At 46.3% G+C, this 19,159-nt stretch overlaps 1 protein-coding gene across 1 annotated transcript in view; it reads right to left on the bottom strand.

Moving 5' to 3' along the window:
- LOC138489368 (zinc finger protein 391-like) overlaps nt 1-6,289 on the bottom strand; it is a 46,087-nt gene extending 39,798 nt beyond the window's left edge. The window contains exon 1 of the mRNA XM_069617084.1: nt 5,798-6,289. Coding sequence (XP_069473185.1) covers nt 5,798-5,896 — 99 coding nt within the window. The 5' untranslated portion in view covers nt 5,897-6,289. The remainder of the gene's footprint in view (nt 1-5,797) is intronic.
- Between the last annotated feature and the right edge of the window lie 12,870 nt (nt 6,290-19,159).

Here is a 19,159-nt window from a genome sequence, read left to right on the forward strand (position 1 = left end):
TGGTTAATCTCGAGCTGGTTGAGGTTAACATATCGCTGTAAACTGTCCAACTGCCTTTGTAGACCTATTTTGGTCTGGTTGATTAAACGGAGGTTGTCTGCATATAGCATTTGCGTGATCTTCTCCTCCCCGATTGTTGGTGGAAAGGTTCTCAGCTCAGGATCAAATTCCTGAATATCCGATTTAAAGAAGTTGTAAATAGACAGAGCCAAGGGACACCCCTGCTTTACCCCTTGTGATGTAGGGATAGCGGAGGAGAGTAGTCCTGCACAATTTAGGTGAACTCTGATCTGTGTGTCAATGTGGAGGGCAATTAGAGGCTCCATTAACTCACTAGGGCATTGTCTTTCCTCCAATTTTGCCCCTAGCAGTTTACGGTTCACTCAATCAAAGGCTTGGTCAAGGGACACAAACGCGATAAATATCCCCCCCTTCCTTGATGTGATTTGCTTTTGAGGATGCCGAGTAGCATGATGCTTACCGAGGTTCCAACTGAATTAACAAATCCAGTTTGGAAAGGATCTATTGTGTCTGCCGCCATTGTCCAGTCCACACATTTCGCCAATAAAAAGGACCCAAAATGTTTTCCTATCACGTCAAGTAATGCGATAGGTCTAGAATTCTGTGGGTTGGTCTTATCACCCTTTTTTGTAGATGGAAACTATTGTGGCTAGCTTCAATGGGTCCAGAATTTTCCTTTGTATTGAAATGTTCTTGAAGACTGCTTGTATGAAGATCGACCATTCCTCTGGGTGTTCTAATAGCATTAGGTTGGTGAGTCCGTAAGGACCAAGGGCTCTTGATCTGTTGAGTTTTTTTATCTTCTCTCGGATATCTATCACCTCGTATTCACAATCCCACAGTTTATCTTCGTATCAGGGAATCCGTGGCAGGGTTTTTTATATAGACCCATGATACAGAGATAGGAAGTACTCTTTCCAGGCTTGGTTACTCAGGCAGTTTTGTTGCGTCTCGTTGCAGACCTATCTCTGTGTTTTAATGAAAGTCCTTAGACTTTTTTCCGCTTAGAGTTCTTAACATATTTTCCGAGTCTTGTTGGAGTAGATTGTGCCTATAGGAGATAATCCAGGATTTATACTCTTGAATTGCTTTAAGGGCTTGAGCCTTGAGGTCAGGATGATTAGACCCAGCTGCCATTCTCTTCAGACGTCTCATTGATCTCCTTTTTTCACCAGAGTAGGATCGTAACTGTGACAGCCAGTTTCTTTTATTGTGTTGTTTCCCAACTTCTTGGTACTGAAGGGTTCTAAGAGCGGTCTAAAATCGATCGTCCTCCATGGCTTTCCGTCTCCTTCCTTTCCCTTGGTGTAGACTTTTGTTAGGGCTACTTGGTCTTTTGACTTGAGTCTCAATCGGTTCCACCCGTTATTCACTGCTACCGCAGCCTTCATATGTTGATTACAAGGTGATGTTTCCAAACTAAGAGTCATGCTCAATAAGTTGTGGTCACTGTTTGCTGTTCTGATGACTTTGTAGCCTCGAATATACGGGAGTAGTTCGGTAGAGACAACGATATAATCTAGGTCAGCCATTTGATCCCCTCGTTCCCAAGTTGGAACAACCTCTTTCTCCCTTCCCTCTTTCAGTTTCATTTGATGTAGATCTCTGGTTTTCATTAGTCTTGTTCATGATTTACCCCTTTTCAGAGCTGTTGAATTTGACCTTTGATTGTTTCCTCTCTTCCTAGTCAATGGGCAGATAGTGTTAAGGTCACCACAGATTATTATATGTGCATCGATATTATTTAGCAGGACAGCGTCAATTGTAGTTGTAATTAGTTCGAGGAAGTTAGCTTCTGTCACAGCCTGAGGGTTCCAGTAGCAAGTAATTATAGCCATCTTTTGACTTCTGCTTTCACTGCTGTTTTCTGGGGTGTTTTGCCAATCCACAAGGGTAGCCAGGCAGTAAAGGTCTGAGTGCAGGGTCTTTCGCGTGTTCATGACGGATCCTGATCTTAAGGCTATCACTAGACATGAGGAAGGATGGCCTTTTTCACCTTTTGCAGCATTGGCTGTGATTACACGAAAACCATCCAAATGAGGGGTCTTCAACAGCCAAGTTTCTTGTAGGCGTAGGATGTCATATGCTCACAAGTTCACATCGCTAGGTCTCGTCAGGTGGGTAAATCCCCTGATGCTCTATGATGCCATGATTATGCCTTGATTTAAGTGTGTTTCTGAAGGTAAAACAACTTTTCGAGTTGTCACTTCCTCATAGAACTTCTTCCAGGATGGCTATTCTTGTGCCCCTGATAGTGCTTCTTTTATCCAGGACCAGTCCTCCCCCTGTAACCCTTTGCATTCCAGTTCAGATTCTTCATCGTTCGCCGAGGGTCAATTTTTCGTGTTGTCTACTTCAAAGATGACCTTTATACTGGTGCTTGGACCACATGGCTTCTTGGCAACTTGCAATGGGTCACTATATTTGGGCGGAGTCTTAGATAGGTTTTCTGTTGGAACTGGCAAGCTCTTTTTTTCTCTTGAATGGCTCGCTCTCTTTTTAACTTGGCGTTGTGACTCTTTTTCTCTCTGCCTCTTTACAGTCTGTTCATTCACAAAGCGTAAGATCAAAGCCTACAGTGCGTAGATTCTCTATAGCATCTCTCAACATTCCTTTGGCAATTGGTGAAGGTATGTGTAGGTATACGATGTCTGTTCGATGTTTTATTCCAAATTCGACAATCCTTATATCTTCTGACTGTATTTGTCATAAATATGGAACAGAGTGAAGAATCTGCATTACGGTGCTCCTATTTAGAATTAACTTATTTTGTTTCTCCAGCAGACATTCTAATTTGAATGTGCAATTATGTCTTTGATCTTTCCGATCTGAGGTAGAGCTTTTTTGATGGGTCTGTTTATCTCTATGCTCTTTTGGAGGATTTTCTCTCCTTTGCTCTTCTCTTCTCACTTCCTCTGCCTCAGTTTTAGACCTCCTTTTCCTGTTATCTGGTGAGGGCCTGTTCCTCTCTACCGATGTAGTCTGAGTTTGTGGGATCCGATCTTTCCTATTCTCTTTTCTTTCTAAGTCCTTTTTGTTCTCTGATGACTCTCTCTGCTGTACTTCGAGAGACTGACTGGACTTTAAGTTTTGGGAGATGCTCAGGGCCTTTCTGTGATCTTTTTCCTTTTCTCTGATAAAGTCAAAAAGGGGGGTGTACTTTAGCTTTGTACAATTTTGAGAAGGGGGCCAGGGCGATTGTGACCGTAGACATAATTGACATTAGATCTGTTTTCCTTGCTGCGTCGTTCGGTCTTGATTCCTGGGAGTCATGCGATCTTCTCTCTCCTATTTTGGTGGACATTCCGGGGGGTCATGACTCCTACGCGGTTGATGATGTGGCTCTCTAGACTTTCATCTGGGGGTATCTATTTCTAGTGATCTCATTTGTGGTGGATTTATCCCTCTGGACTCCGTTAGTTCATCCTCGATGGTCATTCCAGCTCCATGCGATCTCCCCCTCTCTCTAAACGTAATTGTCGTACTGTTCATGTGGTACGGTATTCCCGGCACTGTGTCACTTGGTATTTTACTTGGCAACAAGATTCTAATTACATCGGATTCTCATTTGAGATTAGTTATTTCCCTCCCGATCCCGCCATAGACGTCCCTGGGCCATTTCTAGGTGAGCTGTTACTATTGTTCCTTCGAGGGGTTTTATCAGTTGCTTCGACACTTGGCAGTTGAGGCGGAGCTTGTATCTCGGTATCCAAAGCCTCACGTGCACCCTCTAGAAGCCCGGTGTCTGAAATTTCGTGGGCTGATTCCTTAGATGACTCCTCCGCATGTAATTTCTTTTTCAGAAAGAAAAGTTTCAGACTTTCAGAAAGAAGCTGGCCCTTGGGTTTGATTTTTCTGTAGGTTCTTTTAGTCGGTCTGGAATCTCCCGTTTAGTTTGATGGCAGATTCATTTTTAATAGGGCTTTTTCGGTAGGTATCTTTTCCAGTACTTTTGATGTTTCTTGGGTATTCACCTTTACTTTCGGCTTGCCCTGACTGCCCGCGGGTCTAGACTTTTGTTTTGGTGACTTTATTTTTCCCTTGCGATGTTCTGGATTTTCTCACATAAATTAATGGAGCCTGGGCCGGGGCTGGGTCTGTATGGGCCAACTTCCTCGATGGCAATGGAGTTGCCTTCCTTCCCTGGTCTACGGTCACTTTATCATTCATGACCCCCAATGTTGTTTTTTATTTCGGTTTATAGATTTTTTATAAACGTTGATGATGATGATATAGATGATTTCTCTTTCTAAATCATAGATATATTTGCTTTGAATGGATTGCAATGAATTGTGTATGTATTGTTATTTATTTTTTTGTAATCTGTGTAAGGTTTGCTGCAAACCAAAACACAAACAATATATTCTGATATGAGAATCTCACTGTAAGATGCACAGTCCTGTACACTCCCATTGTACTGTAAATACCGATCTTAGAATGGCTAATGGGACAAATGGCACTAATGAGGGATCCTTGCTGCTTTACAAAAAAATAAAGGGAATTTCGAGAACATATGAATGACTACAGAGCTTTCTCTTTGTCAAGTATCTCTGTAATATGAGGGTTTATGCTTGAACCGCCACGTACATAACACACAATGGACTTGGTGTGCATTTCATTTTTCCAGACGCTCACCCATACATTTAGGTGTTTATAGCCCTGAGCCATAATCTCTCATTCAGAGAGCCTCAGAGTTTGGCTTTGCTGGTACCTGGCTTTGGCATCTGCTACTCAGTTGGGGTAGCCATCCTTCTCGCGTTTCTTCTCCCATGTTAAGAGGGCCTCGCTATGTTTGAGAGACACACAGAATTCTAGAAGAGGATAGGCCGGGTCTCAGGCTATTTATGCGTGTGCATTTGGGGATCTGTACATGCACAGAAATCCTCAGAGAATGATACGCTTAAGATGAGAATGCACACACAGTTAATGTGTTACAATATTGCTGGACAAAAGAGGCTTAGATTTTGGTTTTATTGGGAATGATAAACCTACTTTTGGAGGACTGCTGGAGTGCCATATGTGAGGGTCACTGCCAGCAGAGAAATGTGGCATGTGCAGTGCTCAGCACAGCACCCCCCACCCATCTCCTTGGTGCTGCCCTGCAGAACGCCTGAGGGTGTGGTTGCCAGACAGTGCATTTATTGTCATTATTAAAGCCAATAGCAGAGGCTGGGAGACAGTGTTTTGTTTCTGGAGACTCACCTGAGCTGCAGGAGACATGTAGGTTTGCTTCAGTACCATCATCCCTCCCTATTAATCCCCAACTTCACCTTCAATTACAGGAGATTATAAGTAAGAATAAATAATGTTCATGGTGTACTGGCAATCTATAATGCCCCTTGCCCAGGTTGTCCACTTGTATTTTCCTCCTGTGCCACCTCCATCATTTCCTGCTCACTATTCACTGCCATTGTAAAGTGCCCTGTTAGACCATTGCTCCACTCACCAACCTTATAATGTATGCACCGTGTTTCTGATAGAAGCACTCAGCTTCCTCTTCCATAAATACAATTATACGTGCTGCACACCTGGAAACAGGCCCCATTTCATAAAGGGCCCCTCAGCCTGTCCCGTTTGTCTAGACAACATCACGCTGCAGGTTGGGAATATTAACACGTAAAGGACGGTAATTAACGTGACACCTGAAACTACAACTCCCAGAATGCCACATTGTTGGCTAAAATGCCTGGGATGGCTGAAGATGAGCCCCATGACATGGGTCCAGTTGGCAGCAATGGCCCCTGTCCCTAAAGAAACAACCCTGGAGGCAACTCACCTCATCTGGCTCTTTCCCAGCCATTTCTCCAGAGTGATCTTGGGTGGATTCCCCTCCAGTGATCTTGGGTGGAGTGAGCTTGGGTGGATTTCTATCCATTGATCCTGGGTAGATTCTTCTCCAGTGACCTTAAGCGGATTTATCTCCAGTGATCTGGGATGGATTCCTCTTCAGTGATATGGGATGGATTCCTCACCAGTGATCTTGGGTGGATTCCTCTCCAGTGATCTTGGGTGGATTTATCCCCAGTGATCTGGGATGGAGTCCTCTCCAGTGATCTGGGGTGGATTCCCCTCCAGTGATCTTGGGTGGATTCCCCTCCAGTGGTCTTGGGTGGATTCCTCTCCAGTGATCTTGGGTCGATTCCCCTCCAGTGATCTTGGATGGATTTCTCCTCAGAGATCCTGAATGGATTACTCTGCAGGGACCTCTTGCAGGATTCAGAGCAAACCCACTAAGGAAGAGAGGAGCGTCCTGGGAGACCCATGATGTGGAGGGTCCCAGGACTACACTGAGGCTGCGCAGAACAAGAGACACTAATCACCAAGGACAAGAGACACTAATCACAAGATCAAGAGACACTACTCTCCAGAGCATGCGCAGAGACTGTCACTACTGAAGTCCATCAAGCCCATGTTAATTGGCTCCTAGAGCACCCCACGCCCCTGTGGCCCCTCAGGAACCACTCTGAGAAAGAGTGAGAGTGATCTCATTGGTCAGATATCGGTTAAATGCCGCTTTTACGGGCCGGCTATTTCGCTTCCTCTCTCTCTCTTTCTCTCTTTTTCTCACCCCTCTCTCTTTTGCTCTCTTTCTCTCTCTCCCCCTCTGTTTCTCTTTCTCTCGCTTTCTTTCTCCTTCTTTCTCTTTTTCTTGCGCTCTCTCTCCTGGGCAAAGAGACATGCTGCTTATCTCTAACCAAGAACTCCTCGGGCAGGTGCAGGTGTGATGTTTGAGTAACAGTTCCCAAGCAGTTCTAAGCATTTCCCTCCTACGAGCAGTTAATGTATTCTTTAAGCATCAGGAAGCTGCTCATACAATGCTCACTGACTGTTTATTCCATAGCTCTCCAACTTGTATGGCCCTTGGGTGGGTGAAGACCCCCGGGTGAAAGCCCATTGATTCCTATGAGAGCTTGGAGGGTGAAAGAGCTGCCCAATTGGCAGGTGACACCCACAAAATAACCTGTGAGTTGAGAGGTATGTTATTCCTTAGCATGTATTAAACACTTACAAAATGGGCCTCATTACAACTCTGGCGGTAGCCGTGCCCTTATGCCGGAGTTGCATTTTTTCCAGCACCCACGAATGAGCAAGAACCGGGTCATGCCGAGCTTGGCGGACCCGGTAATTGCCTATTTGCGGGTGCCGGAATTAAGGGCCTCCCGATCCCCATTCTGCCCCATAGGTCTGAATCGGGATGGGGAGGTCGGATGCACCGGCACATACAGAGTTGTGCCGGTGCATCCGACTTGCTCTGCTCACGGGTGCCGTTACACTCGCCAGGAAAAACCTGGCGGTTGAAACCATGACACCCGCAAGCAGAGCACGTAGTATGGCGGTCCGGGAACTACGGTACCGGCATGCTTACCGGTACCGTAGTTCCCGGACCGCCATGCTTGTAATGAGGCCCAATGTGTATTAAATTATAAAATCATACAGGGCCTCATTACGAGTTTGGAGGCAGCCATGCCCTTAATAAGGGCATGGCTGCCTCCAAACTCGGGTCCGGGTCTGTGGTCCCTGAATGGGGAAATACCAGGCCTTTCCGACGTTGGAGGGCCTGGTATTTCCCCATTCAGGGAACCCAGACCATCCCCATTCCCATTTGAGCCCCCATAGGGCTCAATTGGAATGGGGAGCATGCTAACAATGGGCCCGTTGTTAGCATGCTAGTCCCCTCGCGGGACCCGCAAAGGACGTCTGGTCTGACCAGACGTCCAGAGCGGGTCCTGTGAGGGAACCTCGTAATGAGGCGGTAGCGGGTTAACGGCGCCGGCACCTTTACCAGTGCCGTTAACCCCTTACCGCCTCACTTGTAATGAGGCCCACAGTCTTATTAACTGCTTCCTTACATAGGATTTGATAATAGGCAGTTGATAAGCAGTTGGTCTCGCTATGTGAGAGAGGGTATGCCCAGACGTGGGTCCCTTGCTCACTGTGACATAGGCATAGCTCCCAACCTTTTTTGTCACCAAATTTTCTTTTGGGCGGGAGAGGGGCCCATAGAAGTGAATGGGCGTATGAGGGACTTGGCGGGTGATTCATCTGCTTTCAAGGCGGGTGACACCGGCCAAAAGCGGATGTGTTGAGAGCTATGCCATAGTGAACAAAGCTGCACCTCACTGTTATGTCCTGGCCTGGGGGCACCCAGGCCAGGCAGACCAAGGCTGGTGGCAACCAACCGACATACTGGGGGCACCCAGCGGACCATGGGCTGCAGTTACGCAGCGTGTTGAGATACAGGGATCACCCTGCAAATGTCGGGAGCACCCGACATAACATCCAGGCTGGGGACACCCAGTCCACCTGTGGGCACACAGGCTCCTCCCAGGCCTGGGGGCACCCAGGCCTGCAATGCCAGATGACGCTAGTTTTGCCCGGCAGAGTCACCGGCTCCCAATGGTAGAGTTGCCCGGCAGGGGATCTACAGACATGGCTGGTAGCCAAGGCTGGGGGCACCCAGCTGACATACTGGGGGCACCCAGCGGAGCATGGGCTGCGGTCACGCAGCGTGTTGAGATACAGGGATCACCCTGCATATGTCGGGAGCACCCTACATAACATCCAGGCAGGGTACACCCAGCAGACAGCTCAGGACTGGGGGCACCCCATCCACCTGTGGGCACACAGGCTCCTCCAAGGCCTGGGGGCACCCAAGCCTGCAATGCCAGATGATGCCGGTGTTGCCCAGCAGGGGCACCGGCTAACAAGGGTAGAGTTGCCCGGCAGGGCCTCTACAGACATGGCTGGCAGCCATTGAGGACAACGTTGCCCTGCAGAGGCACTGTCATGGTGAAGGACCCTGCAGGGCAGGCCCTCTGTCAGCTACGCAGCACCAGCTTGGTGCTGCACAATAAAGACACGGGACACCATGGTTGCATACTCGAAGACTGAAGAGCGGAATGCCGCTCATTGCCTTTATTGTTTAAGTCACGTGATTAATGACAGCACAAGCCCTGGGCGATACCAAGCTCCCAGGAGGGGGGACTCATTACACTCACTGAGGAAGTCCAACAAGGCCAAAACATGCAGAGGGTTGCTTGTGTTTCCGTGCAGAGGGGACCTGGCCTAGCGGGTCAGGCAAGCCTGCTCCCATCATAATTATAATTGTTTTTTTATAACGTGCTTAATACCAAAGAGGTATCTAAGCGCGGATCCGGGATTCGTACCCGTGTTCCTCTGCGTCATCTTGCTTCCAAGACGAGCGTGTTGCCACTTAGATATACTACTGTTTTGCCTTCCTTTTTCTCAGTAGATTAAAGATATCTTTTTTACTTAAGGGGTTCCCCTCTGCACTTAAAAAAAGACTGGAAGGCAATGTGCCTTTTCTTGAGACACAAGAATTCATTCACACTTCATGTAGATTTTTCAATAGACCTGAGATTAAGATTAGCACAGCAAAATACTAATAGAAATAAAGCAGGAATACATCAATGTTAGCATTTCTCTAACATTTTTAATCTCTGCCAAGTCTTCCCTGGAAACCACCAGGGTAGGAGAGAGAGTCACTCGACAACGGGAACAGGCTGTAGGAAGCACGTCTGCTTCGGTCAGCCCAGCCGGAGTTCTAAGTGAAAAGTCAAAAGTGACTTGCTCTTTCTCTGTCTGTGTGATGTCTTTACCTCAATATGTAATCTGGTATTTTTCCAGAGATGTTTACGGTCAGTAGAACCCCACAGCTGTGTGGCCGTTGCAGCTACTGGACTCGACTGAATATATTAATGATTTCCGGTTTCTCATGAGAAGCCAGCAGACCTTGCTCTCCGCTGCTAAAAGAATGCAAAACAAGCTTTGTCTGAACATATAAACAAGCTGTCTTTCCATGACTCCAGCACATGCACATTGTGCTCAGAAATGGGCTTCTCTTTAAGCCTGAAATCTAATGTTCACGGGTGTTCCCAAAATGCCTCTCATCTTGACTCTACATTGGAATCAAAGCGAATACATTTTTTAAACAACTACCCATGCCGATTGGTAGCAGTACCTGACTACTATTGCTGGAACCCTTTTGCAATGGTGCAGACAGGCTAAAACAGTGTAGTGTGGAATCTTGCCCAGAGCAATGCCAGTGGTTCAGATTAATTCAAAACCTTCCACCCACCACTTTTTTGGTTTCAATAGGCAGCTTCAAATATTTACTTGACATTTTTTAAATAAGCATATAAGCATTACATTATCTAAGTTACTTTATTTTGTGCCCTATACTTGTCTGGGTAGGGCTTAGCAAATGCTTCTATTAGACATTCTGTTGACAGATACACCAGAGTTAACACAAACGGGAGTACGTGTGTCTTGAATGTGTGCTACACATCTGGGCTGATAATAGTGTTTTATGTCCTGCTCCCAGAAGAGTGGCTATGAAGAAACATCGCCATCTTCATCCGTACATTTCGTGTCACCTTCTTGTCATGATGACTGCAGCTGTGCAACCTTTTGCTTCCTTATTGGGAAAGGCTGTCATTGTTGACCCTTCCTCGTGAGGGAGGTGGTGGCAGCTGAGCTCTGCCCGCTTTGTGTGTTCTTTCACCTGGGCACTCCTCAGTATGAGGCAGGGTATAGCTGCAATAAGAACGCTGTCACCTCTGCCAGTCCATGGGTTCTGCCAATCCCAAGTATTCTTATTAGTCTGATACCTGTAAGATTTGTTTGCGTCATTTTATTGAGTAGCAGCCTTGAATTATTCACGCACGTATTTCATCCTCTTTGTTCAGAGGAGCACAAGTGAAGGCAAGTTGTCTCAAGTGCGCATGAAACACATCCAACATCTCCCCTTCATAATGCTAAGCATCTCCACATGAACCATGTGACTGAACTAGTTACTCAGCCCCACTTTCACAGCTTGATATGAGTTGTCATGGGTTTCAATGCCTTGAAGATCCCGTGCACAGCAGGACATGCTGAATACGAAGGGTGGGGGGCTGCTTAGCACTATCATTCATCCCTTCCATGGCCTCAAAATGCATCACTAGGCGCTCCACACAGACAGCCATTCTTGGCCCTTGGCTGTATGGTGCACCCAGAAGGTCAAACTCCATCAAAGGGGCCAAAGACCCCTGTTTGGGTGCCATTGCTTGGCCAGAAGCACCCCCTTCTTCATTCTTGACACACCATGTAATGACACACTTCTTGTAATGCTGCACAATCGTCACACTCTTCGTACAACATCAAGTGGGCATTAACCAATTAAGGGAGATGACCCTGAGACTAGCGAGTTCATGGTGTGTGACCAGCCAGGCTTCCTCGGAAGCACACTGATATGTCCTGTGTCTCTTTGCTCTGGCCCTGTATGGATGCTTGCCTGATGGAATGCCTGTGGAATGTTAGCTGTGGAATGTTGCGGTGTGAGTGCCCTGTGTGTTCCATGACATTCAGTCAGAGTGAGCTGCCAGTGAGAGTGGAGGCCGGTGGATGTCTTCCTATGTGTCCTTCTTGTACCTTCTACTTACTTACCCATGAACTTACCTCTTGTGTCATCTTGTAACCCGGAACCTAGTAAAGAAGCTTGTCCCTACCTGTGGCTCTGGAGTACTTCTTACAGCACAAGAGTCCACTTAACAAACACCTTTAGGAATTGCTCGGCTATCCTGAGTTTTCTTTCCTTTCTCCTTTCATACAACCCCTGCAAGGCACACAAGCACTCCCTTGAGGAGCTGCAACCTGTATCACAGAAATCTGCCCAACCCAAGTGCAGTACAAGGAGTCTTATTGTACAAAGTGTCTAGGATGCATGGCTATAACGGCATGCCTCCAGATCTGAGTCAGACACCGTTGGGCTGTGGGCTCATCGTGTGTGTGTGTCACACCACTTTGCGGGCTGCGCTTAGCAGGGCTCTTCAGCGTCAGAACCTCAGCAGGTGACAGAAATCCTCCCCCTCATCGCCAATGTTGCAAAAGCTGGGTGTCTGTGGTTCACGACCCCAGGCACCTGTTGCTGAACAATAATGCATGGGGGTCAAAAAAGACACTGGTACAGGTTTGTTTTACTATCAGCGTCTGCTCGTGCTCTAACTGGCACGCGTCACGTGATGCTCCTTGTATATTGTGAACACCATGACGTACACGGACATTCTTTTAAAGCCATATAAGGTATCACAGTCATTTAAGGGACCTTTTACAGGTCAGTCGTTGGTCACATCACATTGGGTATAGTTGTTTGCTTTCTCTCCTTAAACACTATGGAGTTCATTTTCCGAAAGGTGTTACGTAAAGGTAATGCATCTTGGACCGACATATGAAATCAAGTTGTGTCCAAAGGTATCATCCTTGTGGCAGTACCTGGGAGGTTAGTGCACTGTGAATGCCAGATTCTCAAAAAGGGGAACTACAGGTCTGGGGCGCATACCTGCTCACCTGAAGGTGGGTCATGCAGAGCAAGACCTGGTAGGATAGTGAGCCAGGGTTTTGCTGGAGCACTATGGGAAAGGCCAGTGGAAGGGAGTCATTCCCCCTGGTGGTGTATTGAGAAAATTGTGAAAGGCCAAGAGAGGAGAGCCATACTCTTGGCATTGCAAACCTGAGAGAGAACCAGGGGAAGGGAACCAGACCCTCTGGTGTGTTTCTGGACATTGTGAAAGGCCAAGAGAAGGGAGGCATTCTCTCGGCAGTGCAAGAAGCTGACTTTGAACTTTCTTTTTCCCAAATTGGAATTTTGCTTTGACCTATTTGGAAAGAGACGTCGACCTGGGGAAGGGAGGCACTCCCTCCCGGAACCAGTTCTCTCATATATGGAACTGTGCCTGTCCAGAAGAAGAGACTGCTTCTTCTGGACCAAGAGGAAAGCAAACCCCTTTTAGTTTAGTTGTCATTGTAAGGGTAGGAAATAGGCTTCTGACACAGGACGGTAGACTCTTCTTAGTTCTTGGACATTCTGAGGCTGTCCTTTAGTTTTATTGAGGCTGGGAAACCCCTCTTAGACTAAGGGCAAAATAGGGGTTTCTTTTAATTTGATCACTCAATAATATATGATTTGGTATTTGTAACGCACCTCTACACAAGTGTTTCTAGGCACGACAAGACAAGAGAGGGGAGACAGAGGGATGACAAGACAAACAATCTTACTAGGCCTTGTGACATTCAGATCGTGCAAATGCAAGCCAGAAGTGCAGGGGAGAGGGTGATGGGAGAAGTGCAGGGAAAGGGTAAGGGGAAGTGCAATCAGGGCAGCAGTGCTCTGAGTAAGTGTGAAGATGGCAAGGACTACAAAGGTGTAGTCCCAGCCCGGAGTGCTGGATGGGCCAGAATAGCACAACAGTAAACCAACAGTAACACAGAGGTAGGAACCTAGAGAGGGAAAAAGACCTAGAGAGCAGATAGAGCCTAGTTGACCCCAACAATACTGAAGAACCTAGAGGAGAGAAAAAGGCCTAAAGAGCACAACAGAGCACGACAAAGGCAGAGTGTAGGGTACAACCGGGAAGGTCACACCTAGAGGGAGAAAATGAAGAGAGACAGCGGGAACACAATGTGAGGCTAACTGTGGGAAAGGAAAGCCTAATGGGTGCATGGAAAGAGTGTTCAGGCATTTAATTGGAAGTACGTGCTAAGTCAGAGTAGTTTAGTAAAGAACAGTAGTGGTTGTTCCCCCTACCGCACCTTTCTTACTTGTGGTCGCTGATGGTTGATGACTGTGCTGTGCACTCACAATCTGGGTTGCACCCCCTTTGTCGCCAAACACCTGCATGGAAAGACACCACGCCCCTGGCCTATGCAGACTTTTCCGCAGAGGGTCCGGTACTGAGTTCTTAAAGGATCTAATTCATGTACGCAGCGCAATGTGCTATTCATCAACGGCCAGCGTCTCCTGCGGTCCTGTGTCGCACAACACTGCGCCTTGGCCTACATGGTCTTTGCCACAGAGGGTCTTGTCCTCGGTCTGTAAGAGATCTGATGCATGGACATAGCACAACATGCTACGTATCAATGGCCAGCATCTCCTGTGGTCCTATGTCACAAACACCCCACACTTGACCTACGCGAGCTTTACCGCCGTGGGTCGGGTCCATGGTTCTTAAAGGATTTGAAGCATGGACATAGTGCAACATGCTACGTATCAATGGCCAGTGTCTCCTGTGGTCCTGCATCTCACAACACCACACCCTTAGCCTACGCAGGCTTTGCTGCAGAGGGTCCGGTCCTCGGTTCACAAAGGAACTGATGCGTGGATGTAGCGCAACATGCTACGTATCAATGGCCAGCATCTCCTGCGGTCCTGCATTGCACAACACTGCACCCTTGGTCTACGAAGGCTTTACCACAGAGGGTTTGTTCCTTGGTTCTTAAACAATCTAATGCTTGGACTTATCACAACGTGCTATGTATCAGCGACCTCCATCTCCTGCGGTCATGCATCTCACAACACTGCGCCCTTGGCCTACACAGGCTTTGTCGCAGAGGGGCCGTTCCTCGGTTTCTAAAGAATCCGATGCATGAACGTAGCGCAACATGCTACGCATCAACGGTCAGCATCTCCTGTGGTCCTGCATCACACTGCGCCGTCGGCCTATACAGGCTTTTGCCAACCACTATGTCCCCACGGTATAACGTCCCTTCATCGCCAGGCTTTTTTGCGAGTGCATTTTAAATGTGTACAAAATAACAAAAAAGGTTATTGACATTTTTTGGGGGGTGGGGAAGGGCAGATAAGGGTTGGGAATAGTTAAAATAGGTGGTGGATGGAGGTTTGTACACGTTTAAAAAGCAATCGGAAAAATGCCTCATGATGAAAGAACATAGAACCGTCACCACTGTGTCGGAGCCATACATCTGCACTCTTACAAACAGTTGCTTGCTTCACCCCAGCGTGTCACAGATGTGCATTTCATCATATTCATCACATTCCGTGGAAGTGCGCACTGCATTGTACTCCCGACGTTCATTTCTGATAACAGGAAAGTTCATCAAAGAGTTGTTTCAGTTTATCTGCAGCAGCAAAGAGGACAGGTGTTCAGGCCCTCCATGGAGTGGAGGTACCGCCAGAGGATGACTGTCTAACAGGACATCAGGACCCCTGGCAGTGACGTAAAGACTATGGTCCTCATTACGCGTCCGACAATAACCCGGCCGGTGCTACCGGTCGGTTGCTGCCAGACTTGTGAAATTTTACTGGTACCTATCTTACCAGTACCACCTGGACAGTACAGGTCCTGTCGGACCGGCAAACTAGGTGCCAGTTAATCTTGTGCCCCATTCCTTTTTTCCATCCTTTGTGTTTGTACATAGGTATCTTCATATGGAAATGTTCTCCTTGATCGCCATCGTAGAGTTGCCCATTTTACTTCAAATCGCCCTATGGTTGTGCACGCTGCTCATGTGCAAGCATTTCTTTTGCAATAAATGTTCTTGCTGCGTTCATGGCGTAGGGGATGAGAGAACATACGTAGACGTTTTCATACACTTTCATATGACGTTCTCTCCCCCACCTCCTTGATGCGCTGATACCATAAATTATAAATTAACTGAATTATCAAGATATGTATTTCCTCACCAGCATTTCTTTTAAGACGAACAATTGGTTAGTAAAGACAGGAAAATAAAATCAGGAAAAATGCTGCTCGTGCTTTTGTTAGGGATCATGAGAAATGTTTCATTATTACCCACTGTATCTGCATTTTTAACTATTATGTGTCTAAAATGCCATGATTATAAAGAAAAACAGTAACATCATAATACATAAGAAAAGCCTAATTATTATTCCAGAAAAATTCAGATTTTCTTGATGGCAGTGAGATACTCACACGCTGAAACCTTCCCATTTTGTTTTGATTCAATATGTAACTTTGTTATCCCGTTTTGTAAATCCTCCTTTATATCAAAAACTGCAAAACGACTGCCCAATAATTCAGAAAATATTATTGTTATTTTTAGGGTTGCCAAAGAATGTCACTATGTTCATGTGTCTTCTATTCAAAGCTGGGTAAGACTGTAATATGTAGGTGAAAACAGCACACAAGAAGGTGTGTAATGCTATTTCAATTGGCAACATAGAAGATGCAGTGTTGCTCCTGGTCTTTGAATCAGGTACATTAACAAATTATTTGCTGAACCTATCAAAAAAAGTTTCAGGATAACTGTAAGTCCATTAATTCCTTATTCATTTTAGAAAATGTTGATCCTTAATTTAATGTGTTTTTGTACGCCATGAATTCTTTATCCTTGTTCTTGGTCATCTGGTTCTTGAGCTGTTGCGACATGAAACAAACACGTGCAGTCATTGTTGCTAGGTAATCATGAATTTCATCACCTAATGTCTTCCCTACACTGTGGGCATCAGTTTCTACCCTAGCCGGAGGAGCAAGAGGTGTTCTCATTCCACGTCCAGTCGCCAACTCATGAGGAGTTAAGTGGTGATCTGAGCTAGACTGATTTTTCAGCGTAAATAGCGCAAGAGATAAGGAATGTAACCACCCCTTCTTTAATGTAATTTTAATGTTAGCTATCATCTCTTTAAGAAATCTATTCAAACGTTCACAAATCCCATTCACCTGTTGGTGATAGGCAGAAGATAACTTGTTCTGTATCCCTAATAAAAGAGTGACATGCTCGAATAATTCATTTACAAAATGTAGTCCATTGTCAGACCACCATAATCTTGCACACACCCCGTCTTGGAAACATCTCACGCATAAGAAACTTCGCACAGCATGTCGCATCAGGGTGCGTGCATGGACTGTTAGGGAACATTCTCTTATAAGGCTGATTTCCCAAACCTAGTGAGTCCCCCAGCAGCTTTACTGGATTTTTTTATTTTCTCCTGCCAAGAGTGAGACTCTTTTACTCCCACTTTTAGACATGATTTGAGAGTGTCCTGTGACTGTGAATGTGTTTTATGGGCTATGGGGTCTTTTACTCCATAGGGTTTCATGTGTTTTTGGTATTTGTGTTACACAGCACCCTCAGTGCAGTAACACAGGGGTGTCATTGTGACTCCCAAACATAGACTCCATACCCTGGGACTGACTACTGTCTCCCAGGGCATGTAAAGTCACCATTGGCTTTACTAGTCCAAAATTATGAACAGAACCAGTACAAACCATCATATTGTGGAAGTACTGGGTAGGGGTAATTCGATTGCCCCAGGGTCTGTTTTCAAGGGGGAACTGTCCAGCCCCCCTTGTCGAGTTTCTGGCTGGTGGCAGTGGTTACCACACAAAATATTTCTCTATGGGATTTTCCCATTGATTTTAAACGCACCACTTTTTGGTGCAATGTTAAAGATACTGCCGGTTTATTTATTTAATATTAATTCCCCAGTTGGGTCTTTTTGCCAGAACTCGGTTCCAAAATGGCGTTTGTGTCCGTCTCTGTAACTCTGACCAAGGTCGAGCCCTTTGTTCCACGATTTTGGCGGGCTTCTCCACAGAAGCCCTCCAAGTGGTGCCACTCTGTCTGGGTTTCACAGGAGGGGTGGAGGGGGGAATAGGCACCCTGAACTGCGTTGCCTTGGCAACCCAAGTTGCACTCTATTCTGATTGGCTCAGTGGTGAGCCGCCCGGCTCACCACTTAGCATGTGTGATTGACAGCTAGGCTGATGAATGGGGGTTTTGCTGCATAAAAGCAGGTCCTTTGGGACTGGAACTTCAGAAGTCGCCACAGGACCTAAGAATCCGAAGAGGGAAGAAGCTGAGCCATCTATAACGACGACACCACCGGTGGAGCCCTGCTGTAAACCATCTCGCCACTTTCCCAACGACAAGAGAAGATCTTCTGTTGGAGAGTCTTCTTCCTTTGAGCTGGTAGGACCAACCAGTTCGGCCTTTTTCGCTTCCAAAGATGTCTCTTGGTCAAATTGCCCGTGCCAAGCAACCCGGTGGCCGGATAGCCAAGCTCACCACTTTTGACCGTGAATAAAAGGATCGCACCTTGTAATCGGGAACTCCGCGGCTGGTTTCATCCCTGTACAGTGCAACGACTCCAAACCTCCACCTATACAGGATCCTCTCTTCCCCTGGCTGAAACAATGAACTGCAACCACTGCCAGGAACAACTGCCTCCGCTGGAGCTTCCTTCCCATTTAGTGTACTGTGTCCTGCCTGGCCTCCCTTTCTACAGATTGCTCAAGGTGACCCTTAAATCCTTGACTTCTATACTGGGTTGGCTCCAGACCTCTAACTATATCATTTGAATCACCCCAACCTCTTTTGAACATTCTGCAAAGACTTTTAGTGCACTTTAAACCGTGTGATCCTGGGCACATTTCGCTTTGCTCCATTTAAAGTGAGCCTGGCCTATGAACTATGGCTCTACAGTATAACCTGCCTTTCTTCCCTTGCTCTGAACTCTTAAAAGTGTTGGGAACTGTGTTATTCTTTGCTCTGCCTTTTCTCTCCCTTTTTAACCTAAACTATTGGAGTGCCATCTAGGTTAAGCGCTCACTCTGTCTTAACAAATAGTAGTGCTTTAACCCTGACTTGTCTAATAGTTATCTAGGGAGGTGTATATACTTTACTTGACTGTGTTTTAACCTGATTTTACTTAAGAGTGCTAGTGTATTGCCTAAAGTGTGTTTTTAATAAATAACTCTATACTTTTAAACAAAGCTCGGGTCAGTGTTTGTTTGCTCTACTGTACTTTGGCCCTATTGTGTATACTCTATATACTGCTTAACACTTCTTGAGAGAGGTCTGACTGCTCAGCCACAGCTACCAGGTAAATCTGGGAGGTACAGACTGCTACCAATTGGGTTTACTGCTTACTCCTGTAGTCTTAATCTTTTTGCAGTGCTCCCTAAGGGAACTGCACAGGATTCTGCCTAACACTGGTGGCAGCGGTGGGATTTGTATTGAGTATACATTTTAGAGTGCTTCTGATACTTTAGTGCAACTAACCACAAAGCTTAGCACTGTAAAAACTATTGTTTAACAAGTCAAGCTATGGAAAGTTATAGCCAGGAATCGTTGTCTGAAAAAACAGCTGATTGTTTGAGAATCCTTTGTAGACATAAGGAACTTCCTGTTAAAGGCACGAAAATGGAATTGATAGAAAGTCTTTTAGCAAACCAAAGTCTGGGTGGGGGTTCAGAGGAATCTACCCCCCCAGCAAATGTAACCAACAGTAATGAGAGTGATATGAATCAAAATCTTGATAGCATTGTTGTAGAGTCAGATGAGGAAGGTGAGACTAATGTAACTGCCCCCCCTGGCC

Source organism: Ambystoma mexicanum, chromosome 9 (assembly GCF_040938575.1).
Source record: "Ambystoma mexicanum isolate Mex_15411 chromosome 9, UKY_AmexF1_1, whole genome shotgun sequence".
Classification (NCBI taxonomy): Eukaryota; Metazoa; Chordata; class Amphibia; order Caudata; family Ambystomatidae; genus Ambystoma; species Ambystoma mexicanum.